The 24,416-nt window shown below is 39.3% G+C and overlaps 1 protein-coding gene across 9 annotated transcripts in view; it reads left to right on the top strand.

Moving 5' to 3' along the window:
• cadpsb (Ca2+-dependent activator protein for secretion b) overlaps positions 1-24,416 on the top strand; it is a gene marked incomplete at both ends in the record, with an annotated part of 62,899 nt that overhangs the window by 18,966 nt on the left and 19,517 nt on the right. For 8 of the 9 annotated variants that reach the window (XM_079217626.1, XM_079217623.1, XM_079217622.1 and 5 more), the window contains 10 exons: positions 1,259-1,591; positions 10,318-10,398; positions 10,613-10,846; positions 12,039-12,160; positions 15,575-15,686; positions 16,595-16,734; positions 17,144-17,210; positions 17,966-18,074; positions 18,172-18,384; positions 24,268-24,404. In XM_079217626.1, coding sequence (XP_079073752.1) covers positions 1,259-1,591; positions 10,318-10,398; positions 10,613-10,846; positions 12,039-12,160; positions 15,575-15,686; positions 16,595-16,734; positions 17,144-17,210; positions 17,966-18,074; positions 18,172-18,384; positions 24,268-24,404 — 1,548 coding nt within the window. The remainder of the gene's footprint in view (positions 1-1,258; positions 1,592-10,317; positions 10,399-10,612; positions 10,847-12,038; positions 12,161-15,574; positions 15,687-16,594; positions 16,735-17,143; positions 17,211-17,965; positions 18,075-18,171; positions 18,385-24,267; positions 24,405-24,416) is intronic. The other variant, XM_079217627.1, reaches the window with a different exon arrangement.

Here is a 24,416-nt window from a genome sequence, read left to right as displayed (position 1 = left end):
AACACATCATTCATATTTGTGTGCATTTTTTTAGATTACTTTTTTGTTGTTGAATATAAATGATCTATAATATCTTGAATTATTTTTACATATTGTATGTACAGTATACTGCACCATATCCTCTGAATCGCCTTTGCAGCAGATTTAAAACCAGAATTGACCGGCTTTCAGTCTAAATGCTTCCATTCAGACGGCTGAGTGGTAAAATGGTGGCTGAAGCTTTTCACTGCACAGATTATGAGTCAGAGCATGTGGCTGACACAGCCATCTTTTCCAACCTCACTACTCAATCTGTAGAAGAAAAAGTAATTATTACCATGCGCACAGTACAAAAGGCATTGCAGATAGTAGGAAGGCCAAATCCATGATGGAAAAACAAGTATAGCCAATATAAATATCTGTATGAAGTTGGAACCAACAGGAAAGACATATATATATAGACTACCATGGAAGTTAATTACAGGATGGCCTGTATGTGACAGCTACCAGAGATTTAATTTATTTTGTGATGTATTTTAATGTTAATGTTAAACATTATGATTTAAAACGTAGCTGTCAAGACAATCGTGGCTGTCAAGACAATCATGTATTGTTGTAATTAGATTTATTATTGTGCTTATAAATTTTTTTTGTAAATTATGACATGATTGAAAACCATTAAATATTTTTGTCAAAAAACTTACTAAATGTTGTGTTAAGCAAATAGAAAACCAGCATCATATTAATTTCAGCAAGAAAACTTTTGTTACATTCAACAAATGAGACATACACCAAATGACAAGGGTAATGTATCACTGTACTGACATGTTTCAGTATTGTAGTCGCTGCTTTTTAGCCATAATGGATGCTAAAAACAAAATGTGACTGTCAGAGTGACAAAGCAGTCAGGTCTGATGGTTACTTCGCTTGATGCTGTGACAATATAGCCTTGCCGGTCTCTGTCCCTGTTAGGCTGTCATTAGCAGGAGACAGAATACAGCTTTGCTGAGTCACAGCTTTACATATATGGCACTGGTTTTTCAATTCCAAATTAACAAGAACAGTCTTCTTCGCTGACGAAGACAGACATTTAGTGTTTGAGTCAGAACGTGACAGAACAGCAGAATAACTCTTGTGCAATACTCTACTCTAATATGAGTCAGTTTAGAAGTCTTGAGCTACCAAATCATTAACAACCATTTGAAAAAGTGCTTCTTTTGATGGATCATTCTTTGTTTTACATAACTGCAATCCTTGGCATTGGTGTTTCATAATGTAGGTGTTCCTGAAGAGTGACCGTGTGGCTAAGATGGTCCAGAGCGGCGGCTTCTCGGCCAATGATTTCAGGGAAGTGTTCAAGAGGCACATCGAGAAGCGTGTACGCAGCCTTCCGGAGATTGACGGTCTGAGCAAGGAGACGGTGCTCAGCTCTTGGATGGCCAAGTTTGACACCATCTACCGCGGCGACGAGGATCCCCGCAAGGCACAGCAACGCATGACTGCCAGCGCGGCCTCTGAGCTGATCCTCAGCAAGGACCAGCTGTATGAGATGTTCCAGAATATACTCGGCATTAAGAAGTTTGAGCACCAGCTGCTTTATCAAGCCTGTCAGGTAAGATCTCAAGCCCATGTGAAGGTTTTCACATCCGGCCAAAATATTTGAGTGCTGTCACAAAACTGTTTCAGTTTTTCAAATGTATGGGATGGTAGGGGCACCATTATAATTATCGTTTTCCCACATGAGATTATTCTAAACTGGCGATAATTTACAGTATACACCATGAATGTCTAAAGTTTAAAATGTTTTGAATATGAAACGCTTTCCTAATGTTATTTTATATATATATATATATATATATATATATATATATATATATATATATATATATATATATATAAAATAACATTAGGAAAGCATTAGGAAAGCGTATATATATATATATATATATATATATATATATATATATATAGATGACGATCATTTCATATATATATATAGTTACATTGCTTTTCTTTTCACTTCAAACAAGACCACCGCATATTCTTCCTGCTACAGTAGTGACAGTAATGATATCATTGAACTGAAGTGGATGGGTTAAGAGCTTAGCCAATTAGTCGTTTAATGACTTTAATGAATTGTTCAACAGATCATTTCAATAGTGAATTAGTCATTCAAGCAAAAATAATGATTTCCTGGCTTCAGCTTCTTTAAAGTGAGCATTTGCTGCTTTTCTTTTTATAGATCATTGTAGTTTGAATATCTTTATATTTTCATGGCGCTAAAGTTAACCCAAGACCAACGTTTTTAGTTGCACCTGAGATCTCGAATCTGACCACTTCCAGACTGAAAAACAATTCACCAAATGTACTAGATTCTTGCGATTCTTCCTCAGCTCAATTGTGAAAAAACAACATTCTGGTTTATCTGAAAAAAACTATTTGGGATTATGGACATAGAATCACCATATTAGCTAAATATGTGAAAGAAAATACATTAAATGTAATGCTTAATGAGACAAATGCTCAACAATAATCACCCTTTTATCATTTGATTTGGTTTGATGACTAGACCAACGATAATAATGATCATTTAATGACTTTAGGTGTATTTGTATTTATTAGTATTTGCTATATACAAAATGTCATTGTTGTCGCGTTGAATGGACATGTTTTCAATTAAATATGTCCCCTCAACATTTATCTCCTGATACCAGGCCAGCAATAGTTCATTGTAAGGGAGATATGTTGAGATTGCAGGTGGATAATAGTGGACACAGGGGGCTCGTGTCAGACATAACTCTCCTTCCCTCGCTGTCTTCACTGCTTTACTGCTCTCTCTGGAAATGCTGAAAGCCACAATAATGTATTCTTTCTTCAGGAGGTTGATTAAAAGTCTCACCATGACTGGATTTGGGGGAGGGTTTGACAGATTTACATCTGCTCATCATTTAATGCATAAGAAAACCTACCTCTTCATTTCATTTAGATCTAATGGGCGCACCTCTTGGAAGCCAGTGGGTTTTAAAATGCTGAAAATCCTTCTTTCAACAGTTGCTAATGTACTGTATAAATCTGTGCAGATGACATGAGGTGCTGTTAAACAAATTAGATTGTTCAGTATTCTTCAAGTGTCTCTGTTGGCAAAGATCAGGGCACTGTTCTGCAGCGTTCATTCATTAGGTGAGTCTAATGCTGAGGTGCAATACATCAACATAGCCTCCAAATCCACTGTGTATTTTTATTTCCAAGCCTTTGAAGATACTTAACCTAGTTTTTTCAGAATGTGCTGGCAGCAGAGTTGTTAGTATCCGGTCAGAAATCTGCATGCAGAACATAATACATCGCCGAACAAATCCCACGCTGAAAAATAAAATGCTACTAAAGAACATTCAACAACACATCAACATACAAGCACATATGCTGCAGAAATGTATATGTACAGCTTGGTGTAATACCGATTTTTACGTAGGTAAGAATGGGACATGGATTGAGGTCATCGTTGTGGAAAGCGGACATTATTGTTCTGCATACCATTATCCAAACCACGTATCCTATTCAGGGGCGCTGGAGCCGATCCCAGCTGACATTGGGCGAAGGCAGGGTTCAGCCTGGACAGGTCGCCAGTTTATTGCATAGTACAACAACAGACAACCATTCACATTCACACCTAAGGGCAATTTTAGAGTCTCCAATTAACCTAAGCTGCATGTCTTTGGACTGTGGGAGGAAGCTGGAGAACCCAGAGGGAACCCACACTGTCACGGGCCCTCTTGCTGTTTGGTGACCACCGGGCAGCTGCGTATTTGTTTTAAATTGATCATTCATACACCTACATATGAGAGATTTTTACTTCAGCTGCTCTTCCTGCTGTTCTTGGAGTTCTCTCTCTGTCTCTTTCTTGTCTCGTTTACTGTTATAATGAATACACCAGACTGTACTGATGTTGACCAATGTCAGTAAGCAAGCAGCAGCCATATATTGCCCTATTTATAAAGGATAAAGTCCTCACTAAAAAGTAGATGCAGCAATACAGCCAGCAAGGGCTCAGGGCTGCTGGGATTTGATGAAAGGTTTCCAAGGATTGGCTAGGATTCAGATGCCACCACTTTTTAACTGTTATCGCTGGGGATTTGCATTTCTTTGCGGTTACATCCAAATAATAGAAAAGAAGCACTGGTCTCTTTTGGTCTCATGCTGAAGCAAGAGCAGCCCCTGGAAATGACTAACAGACTGATTACAGCCAGCGGCTGCATCAGCCACAGTCTGAGCATATCGACTCCCTGATGGCTGCAGTTATTTAGCTGTGGTGACACCAAGCGTGACCAAACTGTAAAAAAAATGTGAACATAATTGGTAAACTATATTAATAGAACTTTGGGTTAACTCTCCGCTTTTATTGTTGCAATATATGAAGATTTCCTAAAATTAAAAATTAAAAAAATCTGTTTTTTAAACCTGGCAGTGTATATTCAACTCTGCATGACATTTAAACCAGTTCTTATTAAACTATGTTAAAGGATTTATGATCATTATTATGACAATGTTTTCTAAGCTCTAGTGTGCTCGATACGCAATAAAAGACTAAATGAAGTGTCTCAAACAGTAACTAACTACATTTTCAAAAAAAATATCAAGTTTGATGCTTTTCAGGGGAAAGTTGTATAAGTTTTATTTTGTTTGCTACAGTGGGTGCTTCTGATCCTATTCTTGATTAATTGACAGTAAAGCAAGGATACATTTTATAGGCCTACATTTGTTCAGCATTAAGTGTTTGTACTTTTATATATTTTAAATATTATAACAATTGGTTTAACAAAACATGTTTGGTTACCACCATCTTTTAGTTAAAAATGTGTTTACAACAGTTTTAGAGAAACTACCATTCCTGCAATGCTGCATTATTCGCTGTTTGGCCATGAGGGGGCCAAATAACTTCAAAACAAAAATCTATAATGCAACCACTCTATTAACGTTGTGTTAGAGCTGGTGTTGACAAATATTGACCTACTTTAACATCCAGCAGACAAATAACTACATCTACATTAATTTATAGAACAAGCGTACTAGTGTTTCCTTAAACCCGGCTTCCCAGCCCTCCATCAGAACTTCATCAGAACATTGCTCCTTGCACTTTGACCATCTTGCTGCTGATATAGCCACTGCCTTAGAGGATTATGAGGATTATAACACATGTGTAGTCCAGCTGGAGTTATGCTGGAGAGTAACAGCAGGCGGCGCTCTTCTGCTCGATGTTTGTACTCGGCCCATAGGCCGTATGTAAGAAGGACTTGACAGACCTTTTTGAGTATGGGGCTCTGACGTCATGAACGATAACCTCGTAAATCTAGTAACTGAATAATGTAACGTTGGGTTCCGGATTGTTCACCAGCTAGCTAGTTTTAGCCTGTTGTTGTTAGCTTGGTTGCTCGTTTGAGCGAGGCAGATCTAGATCACTTTAAATGTAATTTGAATTTGTAATTCATATTAAATTTGTAATTCATATCAAACATATGGATTAATCATTGCAGGGTTTAAAAACTGAATGTTTGTTTCCTGTGGTTTGCAATTTGTATAAAGCAGCTATGGTTAGGGCTGTAATCGAAATATCTTCATCAATACATGTTTTACGATTATTACGAAATCCTCAAAACCAGTGAATGTTTGGCATGTTTGCTTGAAATTGTTATTCGAAACAATCTTATTGATTATTTAAGTATTAAGTATTTGATTAGCTTGTTTTCTCTGTCGACCTCTAAATTGGTAAATATGTTGTTTCAGCTGTAAACACTGCTTACAGGTGATCAATGTTTTAATCATTTCTATTTATTCACACCAGTGGACTCTCACGAACTGATTACATTCCTGAAGTTTGTGAGTGAAAGTAAGGTTGGCACACACACACATCCGAATGAGACCCCCACCACCACCACCATACACTGAGCTATAAATCATGTCTCGTGCTGTCATCCCCCCGACTAACAGACCATACTCAAATCTGCTTTCCCGGCTTTGAAGGAGACCCCTCCCTTTACCCTTTAATTTGTCTTGTCAGCAACTGTTAGTTGGGAAATGAGGCCTGAGCTCTTCCTGGTTGGCCTGTAGCTGATATAATTGCGTAATGGAGCCTCTTCACTGCACACAGGATTGGGAGAGGATGAAAGCATTTCCTATGCCTGCCCATCCACCTCTTAAGCTGAAAAAGCAGTGGTGCTGAAACGCGAGATGAGAGGTGAGAGGGAATAAAAACAGTAATGTTGTGGGCTGTAAAATCCAAACAATATCAGGTAGAGCTGGAGGGAACTGTAGTCTGGTGATATAATGTTCCCATATGAGTGACTCCCTTCACATTACAAACATAAATCTATTATAAAATGACTGATAAGGTTTACTTTCAACAAGATCAAAAGACAAAATAAAGCAAATATCTGCAGAAGAGTGAAGAGATTTCTCAAAGTTAATTAACAAGTTAGAGGTTGAGATGGAGAATTATTCACAGCATCCACTCATTAATGCATTTCCTAATTAGCATGTCGCTACACCCGCACAAGAGAAGCTTTCTTTCACTGTGCACACTTTTTTTTTTATCACACATACACAGAGATGCAGTCTGAATATAGACCAGCTGCTTTAATTCCTCCAGGTCCCATCCAGCTCAGTTCTAGGCCTGTCCGCCCAGCCTTTGTTCTCTTCAAGAAACCGCCCGTGGCCGCCTGTGTTATCTGCTGCTAATGTCCCAGCATACACCTGGGTATCTGTCTTCAGCTGTGCTGTTAACTACCCGCCTGTGTCTGCTCCATCACCTTTAACCTGCTGTCAGCTTGGCAAACACTGAGGCAGTGTCACCTTTATTCAGCTGCAGTGTTGCTGTCAACTTCAGTAATGCAGAGCGAAACTTACATTTTCGCCAGCCTTATTTTATATGAGATTGCCTATTCACCTATATCATGCCTGTGGCCCATTGACAACAGTGACCTTTCAGTAGTTGTAGGCTTGATAAGATTGGGGTGCTGTGGGGCTCAGTATGGGGTGGCTATTACAGTAGTTCACACAGACACTGACCTCCAGCTCTACTTCCTCCCACAGCCATGACTGTCTGTGCTTTTCACTGCTGTCAAGAGAGAGATGGGAGTAATAGAAGAAACTCGCCCCATCCCCCTTCACATTACATGCTTCAAAGTCACTCCTCTCATGTTAGCCATTTTGCCGACGAGCTGCAATGACCAAGATTATCTGCTGCTGCAGTATTCAGTTTTGCTGAGGTATTGCAGTCTTGAGAATGTGGGGTCTCTTGTGTTTTTTTGGGAGAGGGAGGCCCACAGATGAGATTGTAAAAATGCAGTGTCAGACACCGACTAGCCAAGCTGCAGATTTCCAGGCATGGCAGTGACAGTTCTTTTGGAAATGCACGAGTCAGATGTTGCTGGCACCGCAGTCCAATCGTGCCCAGAGCTTGAGTGTTTTGACAGGCAGCACAGATCACCAGCAGCAGGGGTAAAAGAGACGTTCAGGGCAAGCACAGCTCAGGCAGGAATGCAATCAGTATCAGTCACAGTTCTGGTTGTGGGGGAATCTGGTTTTCGGCTATTGGACATGACGATGAAAAGAAAAAGAAAAAACTCATGCGTGTGAGAATTTCTACCACAGGATGCTCACCACTGTTAACGTGTCACTGTGTGGCAGAACAGTACTGAGTACTACTGTGCTGCAAGTGCAGACATTCTGCTGGAGCTGGTGGCAATGTCTGATTATGTGCTCTACTAAACAGGAACTCTGGGTTATGTAGCAGGGTGGCTGTTTAGTGGCCGGCACTGGTAACACACTAGACTTGATGGTTCACACTGACGGGCCTCCATTTAAGAGGCCATCTGGCTGACATCATTTCATCATGTTCACATCAGTGGACAGAATCAATTACAAAAAGAAAGTAATGCAGGACAAGTCCATATCCGCAAAATATCTAGATTTAAGAAAGCCAATTTGTTAACAGTAAAAATTCTACTGCTTGTGATCATGATTTTGTGTGTGTGTGTGTGTCTTTAGCACTCTGTGTGACTTTTATTTCTCATCCATGTTTTGTGTGTTACTTGATCACAGCCCCCCCCCCCCCCCCCCCTTCTCTCCCTCTCTCCGTTAACGGCTGCACTGTGACTTCAGATCATTCTCTCAGAGAAAAGATTGCTGGAAGGGGCAGAGAATCAATATAGTAAAGCCTGAAAGACGAGGCATGTTAATGTACTAGGTGTGGGTGAAATACCATAAGGCACAGAGAGGTCAGCTTTGGCACACGTCCTAGCAGCAGGAAACAAGAGGAGTTTAGTCCGTTGTATCAAAGATAGATCAGGTGGTCATTTGGAGACACCACGTAGCTGTGTGGAAATGATTCTCCTTCATCAGTATGATATCAGGTTGTTTCCAGGTGGCTTGTATAAAGCCATCATTTTAAAAGCAGCTTAAAACATTTTTTTTAATACAATGTTTGTCAAAATACAATGTTCACTCTTCTTGAACATTTAAAATCTCATCTCATTCTTTCAATGGTCTAGAAGATAGAATTACATAATACAGATATAGTCATGTAATATATTTAAGGGCCCTACCGTGTGAAATAAAAATCCTTTATTACAGTAAGCCTTTCGCTGCTGCTTTGTATTGAAACATTACGATTCAATACACATTGCACTGACTAGTCAAACTAGTATTTTGCTTGCATTGGAACTCACATTGGTCTGCATCTGTGTGTGTGTGTGTGTGTGTGTGTGTGTGTGTGTGTGTGTGTGTGTGTGTGTGTGTGTGTGTATTCTCAATTATATAAAGTGATGAAGTCCAAACAGAAAAAACTTACATTATATAAAGTGGCTTTCAGATATAAAACGGTTAAATAAGTGAATGTCTTATTGCTATGAAATTGTAAGTTTCAGTTCAAATATACTCTTTTGACAAGATGACGCAATTTTATTCCAAACATTCCAAACATTCACTGCTATAAAAAGGCAATACTGAAATATGTCCTCCATGAAAACTATAGCATCGTTTTCCCCCCCAGTGATACAGCACCTGTGTATAAAACTCAAGGATTTTGCAATATAACAACACCTGAGTGAGATGAGGTGGATGTTATGTTTCACTGAAAACTTGCACAACGCCGCTGTGTGGAAAGGTTTGTGACTCCCCAGGTACAACTGTGCTGCAGATACTATGTCTCAATTAGGCTCCTGACCTCATAGAGGAAATGGTGACTGGTGAGTCACAACATCACATTTGACAAGAATGAGTCGTTTTGGCTGAGAGAATAACTGAAGAAGTGAAGCACACTGAAGCAGAAGGCAGGATAGAGACATCAGCCCTCTCTTCTATTTCCTTGTGTCAGCTAATATAAAACTCTCATTCATTATTATTGATGAGAGATAGAGTCATGAATGCATCTGCTTTTCTTTACTCCAGGGCAAAAACTAGGATAACCGGCTTTTTCCCACAGAGCTGATATTGTCCAATGCCAGCAGTTTTCAAATATTTTAAAGAAATTAAATTACCACTGGTTTTGTCTCAATGTTCCGAAATAGTTTGGATTTGCTGATTCAAGTGAAAACTTTTTTACTGCCCCTCTCTCCGTTCTAGAACGTCTACCTAGAGTTGGATTTTCATTCTGCTGATTGAAAAAAAAAGAAAAGAGGAACATTTCCAAACGCTTGACACTTTCAGAAAGACCTCTCCACAAACAGAGGTTCATTCAAGGTCTCTGTGGTGACGGCAGTGTGGTTCCTATGAGGGATTGCTGAATGTCCTTTTGATTTTCATGTGTGATTTTCTATTCATGCGTGCTGCCACACCATGCTGCTATGATTGCAGCCCGTCAGGACAAACTGGAGCTCTAATTAGCCTTTTTATGTCCTGCTGTATAGCATTCGTCATCATTACCAATGTGGATGAGCACCTTTGGGTGTATGGTTGGTCACATTTGCTTAAACGTGCTTGTTCATTTCCTCTAGCTTAGATATCTCTCATTTACATTCTGCTATACCTCACACTTGACATTAAACGGGTACTTTAAGATATCACGGTGTGTTTAGAGGTCTTGGGTTATGCGACTGCATATGTAGAACATTTTCATCAAGCCTTCTGTGGCTCCAGAGGGAGCTGCACAAAGTCAGATACAGTGGGGCTGAAGACTTTAAGCCAGAGGTGTAGAGTTAGAAATTTGTGAGTTTTCCTGACCTCTTAATGGTTTTATTTACTGGGAGTTGTAAGTGACCTTTGACACTGACCCCTTGCTGTATTAAGTATTGCTGTGCTCTTACTGTGACCTCATTGATCTGCTCCTCTGTTTTTTTTAATCAATAGTTGGACAACCTGGATGAGCAGGCTGCACAGATCAGAAGAGAGCTGGATGGCCGTCTTCAGATGGCGGACCACATTGCTCGGGTGAGTCAGAATCTGCGCGGCAATTTCAAAGAATTTACAAATTGTACTTTGTGTTATTTATACTAAATTTGATATCCATCATCTGAAAAAGAGACACCTACGCTTACCTTGATTTGATTTTTTTCGCATTTTGGAAAATCCTAATATTTAATGCATCATTGCTAATTGCCTTCCATACTGTGATTGTTTACTGAGCCTTCTCTGTTTTCAACAGGGTGGTAAGTTCCCCAAATTTGTGTCTAAAGAAATGGAGGCCATGTTTATCGAGGAGCTCAAGTCCTCGGTGAATCAGCTGATGGCCAATCTGGAGAGCATGCCTGTGTCCAAGGGAGGGGAGTTCAAACTCCAGAAGCTCAAACGGGGACACAATACCTCCATCATTGACATGGGTCAGGAGGATGAGAACACGCTGTCCAAGTCGGATGTGGTTCTGTCCTTCACTTTGGAGGTATAGTGCATTCGAAATTAGGCTAAATATGAATTTATAATCAAATGTATGTCAAAACTCCCACAGTTTTGATCACTTTGACATTCCTAAAAGCCAGATAGAGCAAACATTATTTCATTACAATATCTAAACTCAATGAAAACCTACAGCTTGCTGTGCCTAAACCGCATCTCATAAATCAGAGCTGTCGACGAGTGCTTGTCTGCTCAAGACTAAGTATAGAAACAGACAGCAGACCTGTTTAGGGGGTTGAACAGACACTATGTGAAGAAAAGACTGACAAACACACAAGAAAACCTTTACCCGCTCCTTAACAGGAAATGTGACTCATCTTGTTATCAGCTTGTCTGAGATGAGTTATCACCACAAAGCAGCGCGCAATCACACCTCATTCCTTCTGATGCGGTGCTATTTCAGAATCAGGAAGTACATAGTGTGTCAAAAATGCTAAACTGCTTGGTTCCTTCACACAGACATTTTTACACCTTTATGGTATTCGAATGCAAAAATAATTTGTTGCATTATTTTTATGATAATGTACAGCGATTGTTGTGATAGTCCTTTTTTACAATACTTTTGGAGAGGCTATTTCAATCATGTTATAAATGCACCAGTTTATTTTTGATGATTTATAAAATAATATGTATACTTTTGAACATTTAAAATGTTATCTTATTCTTTCAATGGTCTATAATTACATAATACACATATAGTCATGTAATATATGTAAGGACCCTACCAAGTGTGCTGGACTGATAAACAGCGACAGTCAAATAAAATATATTGGCACCATGAAGACCGGTGGATGTGATGGACATTTTATTCAAAGTAAATGCGTTATTCTGACAGCAGCACATATTTCTGTCACACTAGAAATTTACAGTCACAATATAATAGTTACCCCTGGCACTGTTTTGACTTTATGGTATTCACCGAGCGATTAAAAACTACTTGCAAGATAATGCCTACAAGCAGTTTCAGCGATAGAGAGTTGAACTTTGGCTGTAATTGTGTTGGCTGTTCTAATAGAAAATCCAGTAATATGAGAGCTGCGGGTATTAGTATTAATCGTGATTGTGGCAGGGATAGTATTGCTAAAATATCTCTCATGTGCGGCTTTCACATCTGCTGACCTGTTTCAAGAGATTTATCTCTTGTCTACAACCTTCACTGAGGTGTCTGTGCTTCCTAGGTGGTGATCATGGAAGTGCAGGGGCTGAAGTCTCTGGCTCCGAATAGGATTGTCTACTGCACCATGGAGGTGGAGGGAGGCGAGAAACTCCAGACCGACCAAGCAGAAGCATCCAAGCCAACGTAAGGGCCTGAGGGCGCATGTGCAAACACACACACACACTTTGTTTATGCAATTTACCAAATCAAATGGATCCGCTATCTATTGTCGATTGACGATTGCTGCTGTTTCAGACTACAACTGTTTCAAGAATTGTGATTATGCACATTTTTTGTTTTATTGAATTGCATTGGGGAAAATAAAACAAAACAAAAATCCACCCAAATGTACCAATGACAGTGTTTGATGTTAATAATGTACATTTATGTTTGTGTTTGGCATCAGTTCTGTTGTTCAAACATCTAGTGATTCCACTCTTGACAGTCATTTACAGGCTTGTTTTAATTTAATTAAATCCAAAGGGAAAATGTAATTTCAATCATTTTAATTATCTTTCCAATAATTTAACACTGTTCATTTTTAAACTTGCACTGTTGAGATTGTCCTCCATTCTTGTATTGATTTGGTGCCTCATTTGAATTGCTTTAGATGTCCTGAGTAAAATCCTCTTTGAAAATATTAGAGAAAACCTATTGTACATTGCCAAACTGTTTGCAGGAAGACATTTCCAGTGCATGTGTTTGATGATGCACTCTCAAAAGCACTTTGAGACACTGTATTTAAAATGAAAAGGAACCGTGCATTTGGGCAAAGCTTACAATTTACTCCAGAATTCTGGCAGTTGAAGTCGACCGTTTACCTGCACCTTCTCTTTATGAAATACATGCAAATAATGTACATGCATACAAATAATGTTTAGGTTTAATGGTAATTTGGTTTTGCACTGTGATGGGCCATAACGGCAAACCCTTTAAACCTTTAGGAAAGCAAAAACCTTTCCTGTGTCTATTTTGTTAAAGCTGCTTGAGTCATTCATGATTCACAGCTGCACCCAAAAACCTATTTGACTGGGTGATTTCTGACTCAGCCGACCAAGTTGTGAAAATGTATTGTGTAATCCCACAGTATGTCAAGTATGAAATGAAATGGCAGAGTTTGTAAATTCCCTTTCTTTCTTTTGGAGTCCCAGCGGTTTGCATGTATCCTAAAATAATTTGTTACCTCATTCTTTGTTATTCTAGACCAGATTCATAACAAGAAGGGTGTCCTAAAGGCAAACAAAGTATATATTTTTTGCTCAATATATCTACCCTGATTCATTAATGCACTGCACAAGATAGAGAGAGAAAATGTCCATGAAACATTCATGCAAATACAAGCTATTTATGGCCCAAATTCTTCTTCTGATCTCCCTAATTCAAGAGCCATTTTATGAAGAGAGTATGAGCGAGATGGAGGGACATGAATGAGAGAAGGGATTAGAGGAGAACAAGGCGAGAGGCATGTGTGTGTGTGTGTGACATACATGTATTAATGCACATACTACTGCGGGTTATTTGCATAGCGTAATTGCTTGTGTTCAGTAACTGTTTGCTCAGACTTACTGTTGTAATTATACACTTTACTTAGATTCATTAATTAAGGTCTTGATGTTCTTAACATTGCCACAACAATTATTTTCTGTTATTGTTGTAGTTTTTTATTTATATATTTTTATTTCTGACCTACTTGAGCACAAACAGTTTCATATATTGTAAGAGCTATAAGAGCACAGCACTGTCACATTTATTAATAAACCTTGGATTGATCCACAAGGTCACCTTCATGGCAGCACAATGTGTCCATCTGAAATCAACACTGCTCACAACTTCCACCTCACTGTCAGTGAGCAGCTTTTCTGCACATTTTGGAACTACAGTGTACATTAAGTTCAATTAATTATGAATGCTAGAAATGGTTACAAGGAAAACAGCTTTCTAAGGCTTGAAATTGACACCATGTCCTCCATACTTCAGGCATTTATATTATGTTGGCAGCCCCAGATGGGAGTGCAAAGCAACACAAGTCCATATATGTTGTGTAACATATTTACAGTAAACTGCATTTTCCATGCGTAATCCTTTTGGGCTTGTGGAGGCGAAGCTGGTGATGAGGTATAGTCATTATTAGAGGTTTTCTCTCAAAGGGTAGGTTCATTTTTCTGAGTGTATCTAAAAATAATATTCACATGCTCATATACATCGAAAGCCGTAATGATTGCTTTAATCATTCATATTGGCCACAACAAAATTATTGGTGGGTCCTATTTATATGAATAGATTAATAGTCCTTATACAAGGCTTCGGCAGGCTTAGTTGGACTGCAGGCAGGTATCTTGTGTTTTTTTAGTATTACATTTCTTCTTTGTGTTATTATCCTTTTACTACAGCTCTGCAAAGAAACACTAATTGTGCTGACTGTAACTTGATTTGAGAAGTCGTGTTAGCTTTGGCTGACACTGAACAAGGACTGTAGATGTTTTCCCCCCACCACTTACATTGAAATCGCTTAGGATGTAATGTAAAGCAGACTTTAAATCTTTGAAATCCTTTAAACTGTGACTCATAACTACAATCTTGAGGTAACATTTTTAACCTCCTACTTTCTGTGTGGAGTTTGAGTCCTCCCATGTTTCTAAATAAAGATATGCAGGTCAGGTGCACTGAAGGCTCTTAAGAGCCTCTCAGAGTGAATATGAGCTTGTGTGTGCTCCATTATGTAGGGTGGTATGAAATTAAACTACAACCTTTAATCTGTTTTTGTATGTTATAATATTTTATTATAAATTAAACTATATAACTATAACTTGATTTACCTCTGTGTTTAAAAGATGTTCTACAAGTAAATTGTCTTTGTTATGAGACATCTGAGTGGTAAGGCGTTAAATAAATACAATGCACTTGACAGCAAAAGTTAATTTTAGCCCGTCTGTGACATTTCTCTGCATCTCTCTGTTACAGACCCACAAAATAATGTTGGCTCATAAGATGGGTGTTTTGTTATATAATAATCTTGCCAAGTGCAGGTTTAAAAATGTCTGGTATATAAATAGCAGGAATACATTTAGAGCAAGTGTGGTGAGACAGAGGAATAAAGTGTGTGTGTGTGTGCGTGTGTGCGTGTGTGTGTGTGTGTGTGTGTGTGTGCGTGTGTGTGTGTGTGTGTGTGTGTGTGCGTGCGTGCGTGCGTGCGTGCATGCGTGTGTGTGTGTGAGTTACATTCTGTGGTTTTGTCCTGCCTTCGACATGCTGTAGATCTGTGTGACATGTCAGCTGATATTTCAAGGCTTTGATGATGTGAAGACTGAAAGGATGTTCAAATTTCGTTTTATTTTATTTTATTACATAATTTGCCTGTTTTTGTGTTGTTCACTGCATTTTTAAACAAGGTTTTATTGGGAAATGTTGAGAACGGGGTGAAGTCTCTCTTCCACACTTGTATTGACAAAGTAAAGGCTATTTAATGATTGCTGCAGATGAAGTCATTGTCTGGGACCACTGTGCTACCGGGCTGCCATGGAAGCTAACCTCTGGAGTGTCTTTTGTTGTGTCTTTCAGCTGGGGCACCCAAGGGGACTTCACCACCACACACCCTCTGCCTGCTGTCAAGGTGAAACTGTTTACAGAGAGCACAGGGGTGCTAGCATTGGAGGATAAAGAACTGGGCAGGGTAATATTTCTATTGTTTTATTTCTACTGACACAGCCACGAGAATACTTTAATTGGGACTTGCATTCCGCATTCCACAACAAACAAACAAATTACGTCTTCTTCTACTTGTAAAATAAACATAGAAATAAATTTTAAAAAGTGTGTTCAGTTGAATTTTTGGGTAACTGTGTGATATTCTGATTTGAATAAGTTCAACTGAGCCTCCAGTGTATTGCCACTTTGATGTGATTTAGATATAACCTTTTGATTAATTTGCAATGTGAGATTGCCTTTTGTGAATACACAAACGCAGCTCCACTTCCAATGCTTTTTTACTTTTGTTTGAGCATTTCTGCAAGCTCTACATTGCTTTGATATTATGCTCGTGTTTGAATTTTGTGAGGGAATTATGCCGCAGTGCTTCTCTCATAAAATAGTTTTTTAACATCATATTTCAATCTTTGAGTATTGTTTAAATATTGAGCTCCTCTGACTCAAATGTAGAGGGAGCAGTAACATTTATCGGTTCTCCACCCTGCACTTTCCCGAGGTGTAAATGTTTAAGGTTACTGTGATAAATGGTTAAGGATGGTGGTGTTTGCGTCCGGGCAGTAACGCCTCAGACGTCCCTGTAGTGTCAGTGACCTTGGCTGTGACAAGGCTCTTTGATCTCCCACTGCAGCAGCGTTGGCAGGAAGGCTGGCTTCCTCAAAGCTCTTTAACTCGGCAAAGAGAGATTAGGCCTCCTCTTCAGGGGGGCAGAGCAAAGCACTATTCTGTTTCTCTACCCTCACTTTATTCCTTCACTTTCAAAAAATATGAAACACAAACACACATAATCACCAGCCTTTGCAAACACACTGTTCAAAGATTCACTTCATATTTATAGAGTCTTACTTTTTGCTTTGCTTTTTTATTTGAGTGCAGGTTGTCCTCCACCCAACTCCTAACAGCCCCAAGCAGTCAGAGCTCCACAAGATGGCTGTGACCAAGGCTTGTCCAGACCAAGATCTGAGGATCAAACTGGCTATACGTATGGACAAACCACAGAACATGAAACACTGCGGGTAAGAGATGTTCTGCCAAGTAAGCCATGTAGTGACGTTCCTGTGTGTCTTTCATTTTCCTTGCTTTTCATGTAGAACTCCAGCCCTCTCAGCTCCATGGCCTCATTTCTAGTCACGTACCATGGAAAAACACTGTGAAGTGCACTACTCCCCCTGGTGGATGATAGTGTGTAGTTTATATGTATCTTTATTATAAGGTTTCCAAAACTATATAACGTATCAAAGAAAATCAATCCTATTTCATTCATGAAACCATTATGTTTTATGTTGAAATAATTTGATTAAACCTTTCTAATATTTTTATCGCATATAATGAACCTTTTCTGAACCAGGTATATGCACCAATCAGTGTTGTCATTGTAACGTGGACTTGGTTTTGTCTCTTTGTGTGTGGACAATGTTTTGACAGGTATCTGTGGGCTTTTGGGAAGAATGTTTGGAAGCGTTGGAAGAAGCGTTTCTTTGTGCTTGTGCAGGTGAGTTATCGTAAAAGCATCACTGTTGAGCTTGTTTACGTTCAGGCTTTTAGCCCAGTCATGAGTGTTAAATTCAAGATGGCTGCCTCGGTGTGTTGGTGCACATTGTTTTGTGTTGTTCCCTGGAACGGGCAAGAGAGATTGTAGCCGACACCTCTCATCCTGCCAACTGTTTTAGTCCTTACCCTCTGGCAGGCCCTGTGGTCCATCAGGACCAACACCTCACGTCACAAAAACAGTGTCTTCCCATCTGCGGTTGGGTTCATCAATAAATCCCGGGACCCCCACTGACTCACTTACATCCCAAGGAGAATTTCTTACAGTTACACACCCTTGCACATCTTTGTTTTCTTCTATTTATATACACATGCCATTTTAATAATGTACTTATTTTAACATACTCTTATTTGTTCACCATATTTATTGTACATTTTCATATTTTCAAAGTTTTAATTGTGTCTCATACTATTGCACTGTGTTTATTGTTATGCACCATTCACCGAGTCAAATTCCTTAAAAAAAAGTTCTGATTTAGATTCCTAAAGATCATTTTGAAACAACTGAGTCACAATATAGACAGGCAGTACATGCAAATAATATTGGTGTTTGTTTTGAAAGAAAATTGTTGAAATGTGTTGACTCTTCATTTTCCCATTAAAATGAACAGACTATTACTTTAAATTGAATTACTCAAGGAGAGTATATAATTAAATTATCCTGCTTGTTAAATTGATCGCTAATCCTATGTGTTGTAGGTGAGTCAGTATACATTCGCCATGTGCAGCTACAGAGAGAAAAAGTCAGAACCGCAAGAGCTTCTCCAGTTGGACGGGTATACTGTGGACTACAGCGACCCCCAGCCAGGTGACACGGCACACCTGGACATGACGTAACTATACGCTCATGTAAGCACACACTGTAAAACACTAACTACTTGTTCTTTAACATCCTGCTGTCTCAGGCTTGGATGGTGGCCGGGCTTTCTTCAATGCTGTGAAGGAAGGCGACACTGTGATCTTTGCCAGCGATGACGAGCAGGACCGCATCCTGTGGGTCCAGGCCATGTATCGTGCCACTGGCCAGTCCCATAAGCCTGTCCCACCCACTCAGGTCCAGAAACTCAACTCCAAAGGGGGTGCCTCAGCCCAAATGGATGCACCCATTTCTCAGTTCTGTAAGTAGCCTGAAATAAACACGGTCCCTTAAGCAGAACGCAGCTTTCATCCACAATGCAGTGAAAGCTCTAACCCATAAATGTCTCACGCCACGCGCTCCACACTGCAGTCACAAAACGTGGTGGTAGAACTAACATGCAAGCACGCACACACATGCCTTGGTCTCTCACAGATCCCTCCAGCATCTGATGGACTTTCACTCATTGTCACCACTTCCACAGCTGCTAAAGGTGCAATTCCATGCTATTCCATCAGTCTGTTCAAAAGGAACAACCAACCTGAAAAAGACTTTATCGCACAGCACTTTGTTTAAAAATCTAAATAGGTCACCACACATAAGATTTAAACATTCAAGCCTGCTGGGGTTGAAGTCAGACTGACAAAGCTAGGGAGTGTTGAGCTTGTCCTAGCTGTAGGCCTGTTTTATTCAAGCCGTGGCTCTAGAGGGCAGCTGTGAAGGCAGCTGTGGTTCTGAGACAGTTTCTCAGATGGTTCCTGTGTCACTGAATGACGGCCAAGCCAGACAACATGTCTGAAGTTTTAACCAATCTGTCACTGTACTTGCACCTCTAAGCAGCCCACAGGTCAGGTAGCAAAGTGAAGGTAAGACTGTCTACAGCAGTGTGGCATCTGTACCAACTTCTGTTGTCTCTTGTGTTCCCCCTCATTAAAGAAGGGAAAAATATGTATTTTTTTGTAAATTATTTCCGCAACGTTTGTCTTCACACAATCTCTGTACACTCAAGTCTTTGCTGGCAGTCATTTTCGTATTTTAGAGAAACTAGCGTGTCTTTGACCATAACAACACTAACATAGGCTTTTCTGACCCACTGAATGTTGCATACTTTTTACCGATCCACAATAATAGATCCTGCTATTCAGAAAAAAAACATGACTTTTTGTGTGCATCTTTTGACTCCATAGTTTAATAATTATATATTTTTCAACTCTAAAGAACATGATTTGTGTTTTGTTTTTTAGAATAAATGTAGAAAAAGTAATTGGCGTTTTTTAGTAATACTAAAAAATCGAACATCCAAGGTTATAACAAAAATATATAATAATTGCAATACATGTTTTTTTTTAAAGCCGAAAATGTATTCTCTATTAATCATATCATTGGAGTAAAACTATAAAGACATGAATTTGATAAGTTACTCAGAATCCTATCACATAAATTCTATGTTGTTTCTCCATTGGTTTCTTTGTCCAGTATGTGATTGTTCTTGTGGTTAGTTGACTCCTCTGATGCCAGCTGTTGCCATTCAAAGCCTCCTCACAGTGGCACAGACCTCCTATCCCCTCCCTGAAACATTGTGGCACACCACGCGTACATGTTTCACCCCCTGGCGGTCTTGAATGGCACTGGGACCATAACATACACAGCCCTCTTGACTCTGCTGCAGTGGACTGGTCGTAAACAAGAGTCCTATGAAGGTTCTGAGCGATCTGCACAAAATTGTAAATCAACCAGTTTCATACCAAGTGGTAAACATCACATATGCAAGTGTTCTAATAAATGAAGGCACGCTTATTGTGTTGGACTTTTTGTATAATAGATTGTACAGAAAATACAACAAATTAATATGATATGTGAGGATATCATAGATGCCTTAAAGGGGTACTCCAGCAATGTAGTATTGTACTTCCATTCTTTTTTGGGAAAATATGTAAGGAAATATAGGCTTAAAAAGGGCTAAAACAAGATTAATAGTACCTACATAAAGCTGACACAATCAACCATTTGTTGAGCTTTTACAGGGTCTTTTTTTCTTTCTGCATATTGAATACTGTAGGTCTGTTATAACCTTTCACACTGAGCTCAAACAAAGAAAAGAAAGTAGTATGAAGTCCCCTTTACAATACAAGGTTTTAAATAACAGCTGGACCAGCGAGTTTGCAGAGAATCAGTAGGTAATCGCAGCAGTAATTATTACTGGGGTTGTGAGCAAAAAATCTGGTCTAAACGGGATTAAAATCAGTGACCAGTGGAGGTAATGTTAACATCATCCCACCTCCCAAGAGAAAGTCTCCAGTCTGAATGGGGCTTCAGACTTGACACAGGTTCAGTAGTACTAACCACGACTAGGAGACTGATCTTTGTCTGAAATATGTGGAGTGCTCCTTTAAAGCATGTTTAAATTGACTGCTACAATTGTGATGTGTTATCTGACTGTTACCAACACGTTCACAACTAATGTAAGTGTGAAGTATTTCACCCTTTCCAGGACCTTCATAGTCTCTTTGCTTTAAAAAAAGACACGGGCATCTTTTACACATGAAACTAACTTGGGGTTTACTTCATCTTGGTCGGTGTATGTTTGCCAATGTCCCTTTTAAAACTAAGTATTCTGTTTGATCTGCTGTCATACAGAGTGACAGTACTTAACGTGTAGCTCTTAACTCCTTAAGTACTTGTCCAGAATCCAGAAAAAAATAAACTGCAGTGGAGTGATGAGGATCGTAAATTCTCTCTTATTCCCCCTGTCTCTGTCTCTCTTTCGCGCTTTCTCTCTTTCTCTCTGTCTCTCTCTGTCTCTCTTTCTCTCTCTCTCTCTCTCTCTCTCTCTCTCTAATATGCCTCAACATCTGTTGTCAAGTTCACATGTACTCACACACCACCGCCCACAAACTCTCATGTTGGTATAGGTTGTTGTTTTTGAGTTGTGTTTTCTTCTTCATGCTTTGCCTGTACCCTACTTGAGTAATGCAGCTGCTAGGTCAGGGTCTCTCGTGATTGCTCTCCTCCAGCCTTGTTGCTAGTCTTTATGTTATTCTGGTTTGTCCCTTCTTACCCTGCTGTCTTCTAGCTGGACTCAAGGGTAAGTGCTTCCCTGTAGCCGGCACAGCTCAGATAATCCCCGCCGATTATCTGACAAATGCAACGTTCTTTCTCTCTTCTTTCCCTCTTCTCCTTTTTTCACGTCTCGCCTCATGTCTTAGATATTAGTTGATGCCTTTTTTTTGTTTTTGACAACCTCAACTTGAGGATCAAAGTATAAGCATCCATTCGGGCCAGTTTAGGATGCATGTATTTTATTCTAAGAGCTTATTATTTGACTCAGTAATGGTTAAAGTTGAAACTATAGTTGTAACTGCATAATTGCCTTCTCTCTTTATTCATATTGGTGACTGGATCCCTCAGAGTAAAGCAATATGATATGATATGATAACATGTGACATACTATTAGAGGAGCAAGCTCAAAATGTCTATGTCATGAGAACGATTTAAATGTAAATGTATTATCAATAATATACATTTTAGAGCTCAAAACAAGTCGGTGATTCTTTGATTACAGCTAGATAAAAATATCAGTTGTCTCTATAGATTCAGATTCAAAGATAGAGGTGTAGATAAAGTGTGAATGATGATGACAGTCTGTGATGCAAAAAATATATTTCCTGCATGAGTGAAATCTATTTTGACACTTCTTAAGTGTTGATTATGCTTTACTTCAGAGGGCTCAAATGCTTTTAGTTCTTTTTCTTTGAACTTTCCTCGATGAGAGTTGGCAAATATGTATGCGGAGTATTCTGAATGCCAAAGACAAGGAGTAGCTAATGCCGCCCCTTCCTACGATAAAATACTCCGGACTCCCCGATCCCCCTCCCCGCTCCTACAGTAGATCGGCCTGTAGATAGAAGCTAGACTAGTGTTAGGAGAGCTCTCATTTTGATTTATTTTGACTGCCCTTTGTTTGCCTGAATAGGAGAACACATGTGTCATGTGTCCATACTTTTGTACAAATACAGGAGTTTTCATTCATTTCCCCCCATCTCCCAGAGAATGACACAGTTTTGCCTCTGTCGGCTTCATGCTATTTACCCATGTACTTGCACTAAATTGTATTGCTACCCTATTAGAGTTCTCCGGTAGTCGTATGCCTGTTAGTCTGCTCTGTAGAGATCATAATTACACTGCAACATATTCAAGTATTGTCAACTTGCAAATGCGTAGAGAAAAAAAAAAGGAATGCCAAAAAAGATAAAAATGCAAATTTGAAAATGGGTCTGCAAATGTGCATGACATTTAAAACCTCAATGAAAGTCACAATGTTCTCCAGCATGTGATACTTTACATATGTATGCAAAAGTACTCACCTATTTCAGTTTGAAAATTTGATAATTTTATTTATGGTTGAAGTCATTATCAGTATTGTTAGTTATGATACTGGTACTGTAGTATTGAGTGTATTCTGGACTTAAACTCCATTTCCTCATTTAACCCAACAAAGCAGATAAAGCCCACTCACTGTCTGTCATAGCCCAACCCCAGGCACCTTCTGTTCACTCTTTGGATGTAACTCACTATCTTTACACGGATCCACAACATCACTCTCTTTGTAACTTGGTCCTAAGTGAATCTTCCTCTTGTGGTCATCATTTTGGTCCAGCACTTGTCCGACCCTTGTCCCATTTAAAAGGCTGTCTTACCCACTTTCATCCTGTTACTGTCTCCTCACCAAGCACTGGGTTCACCTATATTACCATTTACTCTCTTCCCTCGGTGTTAGCCCTCACGTGTTAACTGTCCTATTTTTTTTACATTATAACTTATACTTCCCTGTCTTGTCCCTCTTCCTTGAACAATCTCTTATTTTCATCGTCCACATTTTACTTGTTGTCAAACAGGTGTTTCTTCTCAGACTGCAGTAAAAAACAAACTAATTTCCTGAAGTGTAACCCTCTGTAGGTTCCTTTAAAAATATATATATATATTTCAGTGAATGTTTAGCATCCGTATTACCCCCCTTCCTCTTCCCTCTCAGTGACCTGGAGGTTGACAGATGTCAGTTCTGCTCTATACGTTGCCCCAGACCTACCCAGCCAAGATCAGGCCCCACCTCCCACCCCGACTCCCAAATCATCATCACTCATGTCCGTGTCTCATGGACATGACACCTGTCACTCATACCGAGGACATGACTTCTCTGACACCTCTTATCTATTTTTGAATCATCCTCATCCCCATCATTTTGTTTCTGACAGCTGTATTATTTACAGAGCACAAGAAACCATGGTCAGCACAGTTAGTAGCTGTTATCTTTGGTGGTTTGGAGAAATACAAAGCAGATTATTCCATCATGTTTTTGTCACCATGGGTTTCATCAAAGTCTCATTACATTATTTTTTTTCACAATTTGATGTTACTAATGTTCTTTTTTCATTGAATTTCACAGAGCAGGTTTAGTTTTTTTAAAAGTCTGAAAATCTTCTTGATGGCAAAAGTTATGAAGCAAGACAACAACAATACAAATCTGAAAGAGTATGACTTCCAAGGATCCATAACTTTAGAAGAATCTGCAAATTTCCAATCAATATTTTTTTTTTTACCACAGACCTTTTTTTCTTTTAATTTGCACTTTATACTCTTATCACTACAGTGTATTCAGATGAATTATTCCTTTGCCATATTTTTGTCTTTTTTTTATTGGCACACATCCCAATATTTGTCAGGACCTGAGTGACATTCAACAATCGCGAATGGCAGAATCTATTGAATACAAAAATGCATCTAAATCTATCTAACCAGCACTTTTTCAAACATGTTTTAGATCTCTTAAGGTTTTTTTCCCATGCAAAATATCAGGGAATGTGACATACTGTACTAAGTTGCATGCACATACAATATAAAGCACCTATGCCTTTGTGCTTAGCTTCAGATCAATAGAATCTCATCCACCAATACATTAAATCTCTTTACGCTGTCTGACACAATGCAAGTTGACAATGTAAGCTGTAAGTGTTTATAATTTGCCCTTATAAGTAGTACAAAAAAATCCCTGTTTCTGTGTTGTGACGAAGACTTGCTGTTTGCCCCTGCCTCACTAATGTCTTCTCCTCTGAACCGTGTTCTTTCCCCTGTGCCGTTGGCTGGATAGATGCTGACAGAGCTCAGAAACATGGCATGGATGAGTTTATCTCCGCTAACCCCTGTAGCTTTGACCACGCATCGCTTTTTGAGATGGTGCAGCGACTCACGTTGGACCACAGGCTCAATGACACCTTCTGCTGCTTGGTGAGTGACTCC

This window comes from Taurulus bubalis, assembly GCF_910589615.1.
Source record: "Taurulus bubalis genome assembly, chromosome: 5".
In the NCBI taxonomy this organism is placed as follows: Eukaryota; Metazoa; Chordata; class Actinopteri; order Perciformes; family Cottidae; genus Taurulus; species Taurulus bubalis.
Note: the sequence above shows the minus strand (reverse complement) of the source record. Positions and strands in the feature narration are given on the sequence as shown.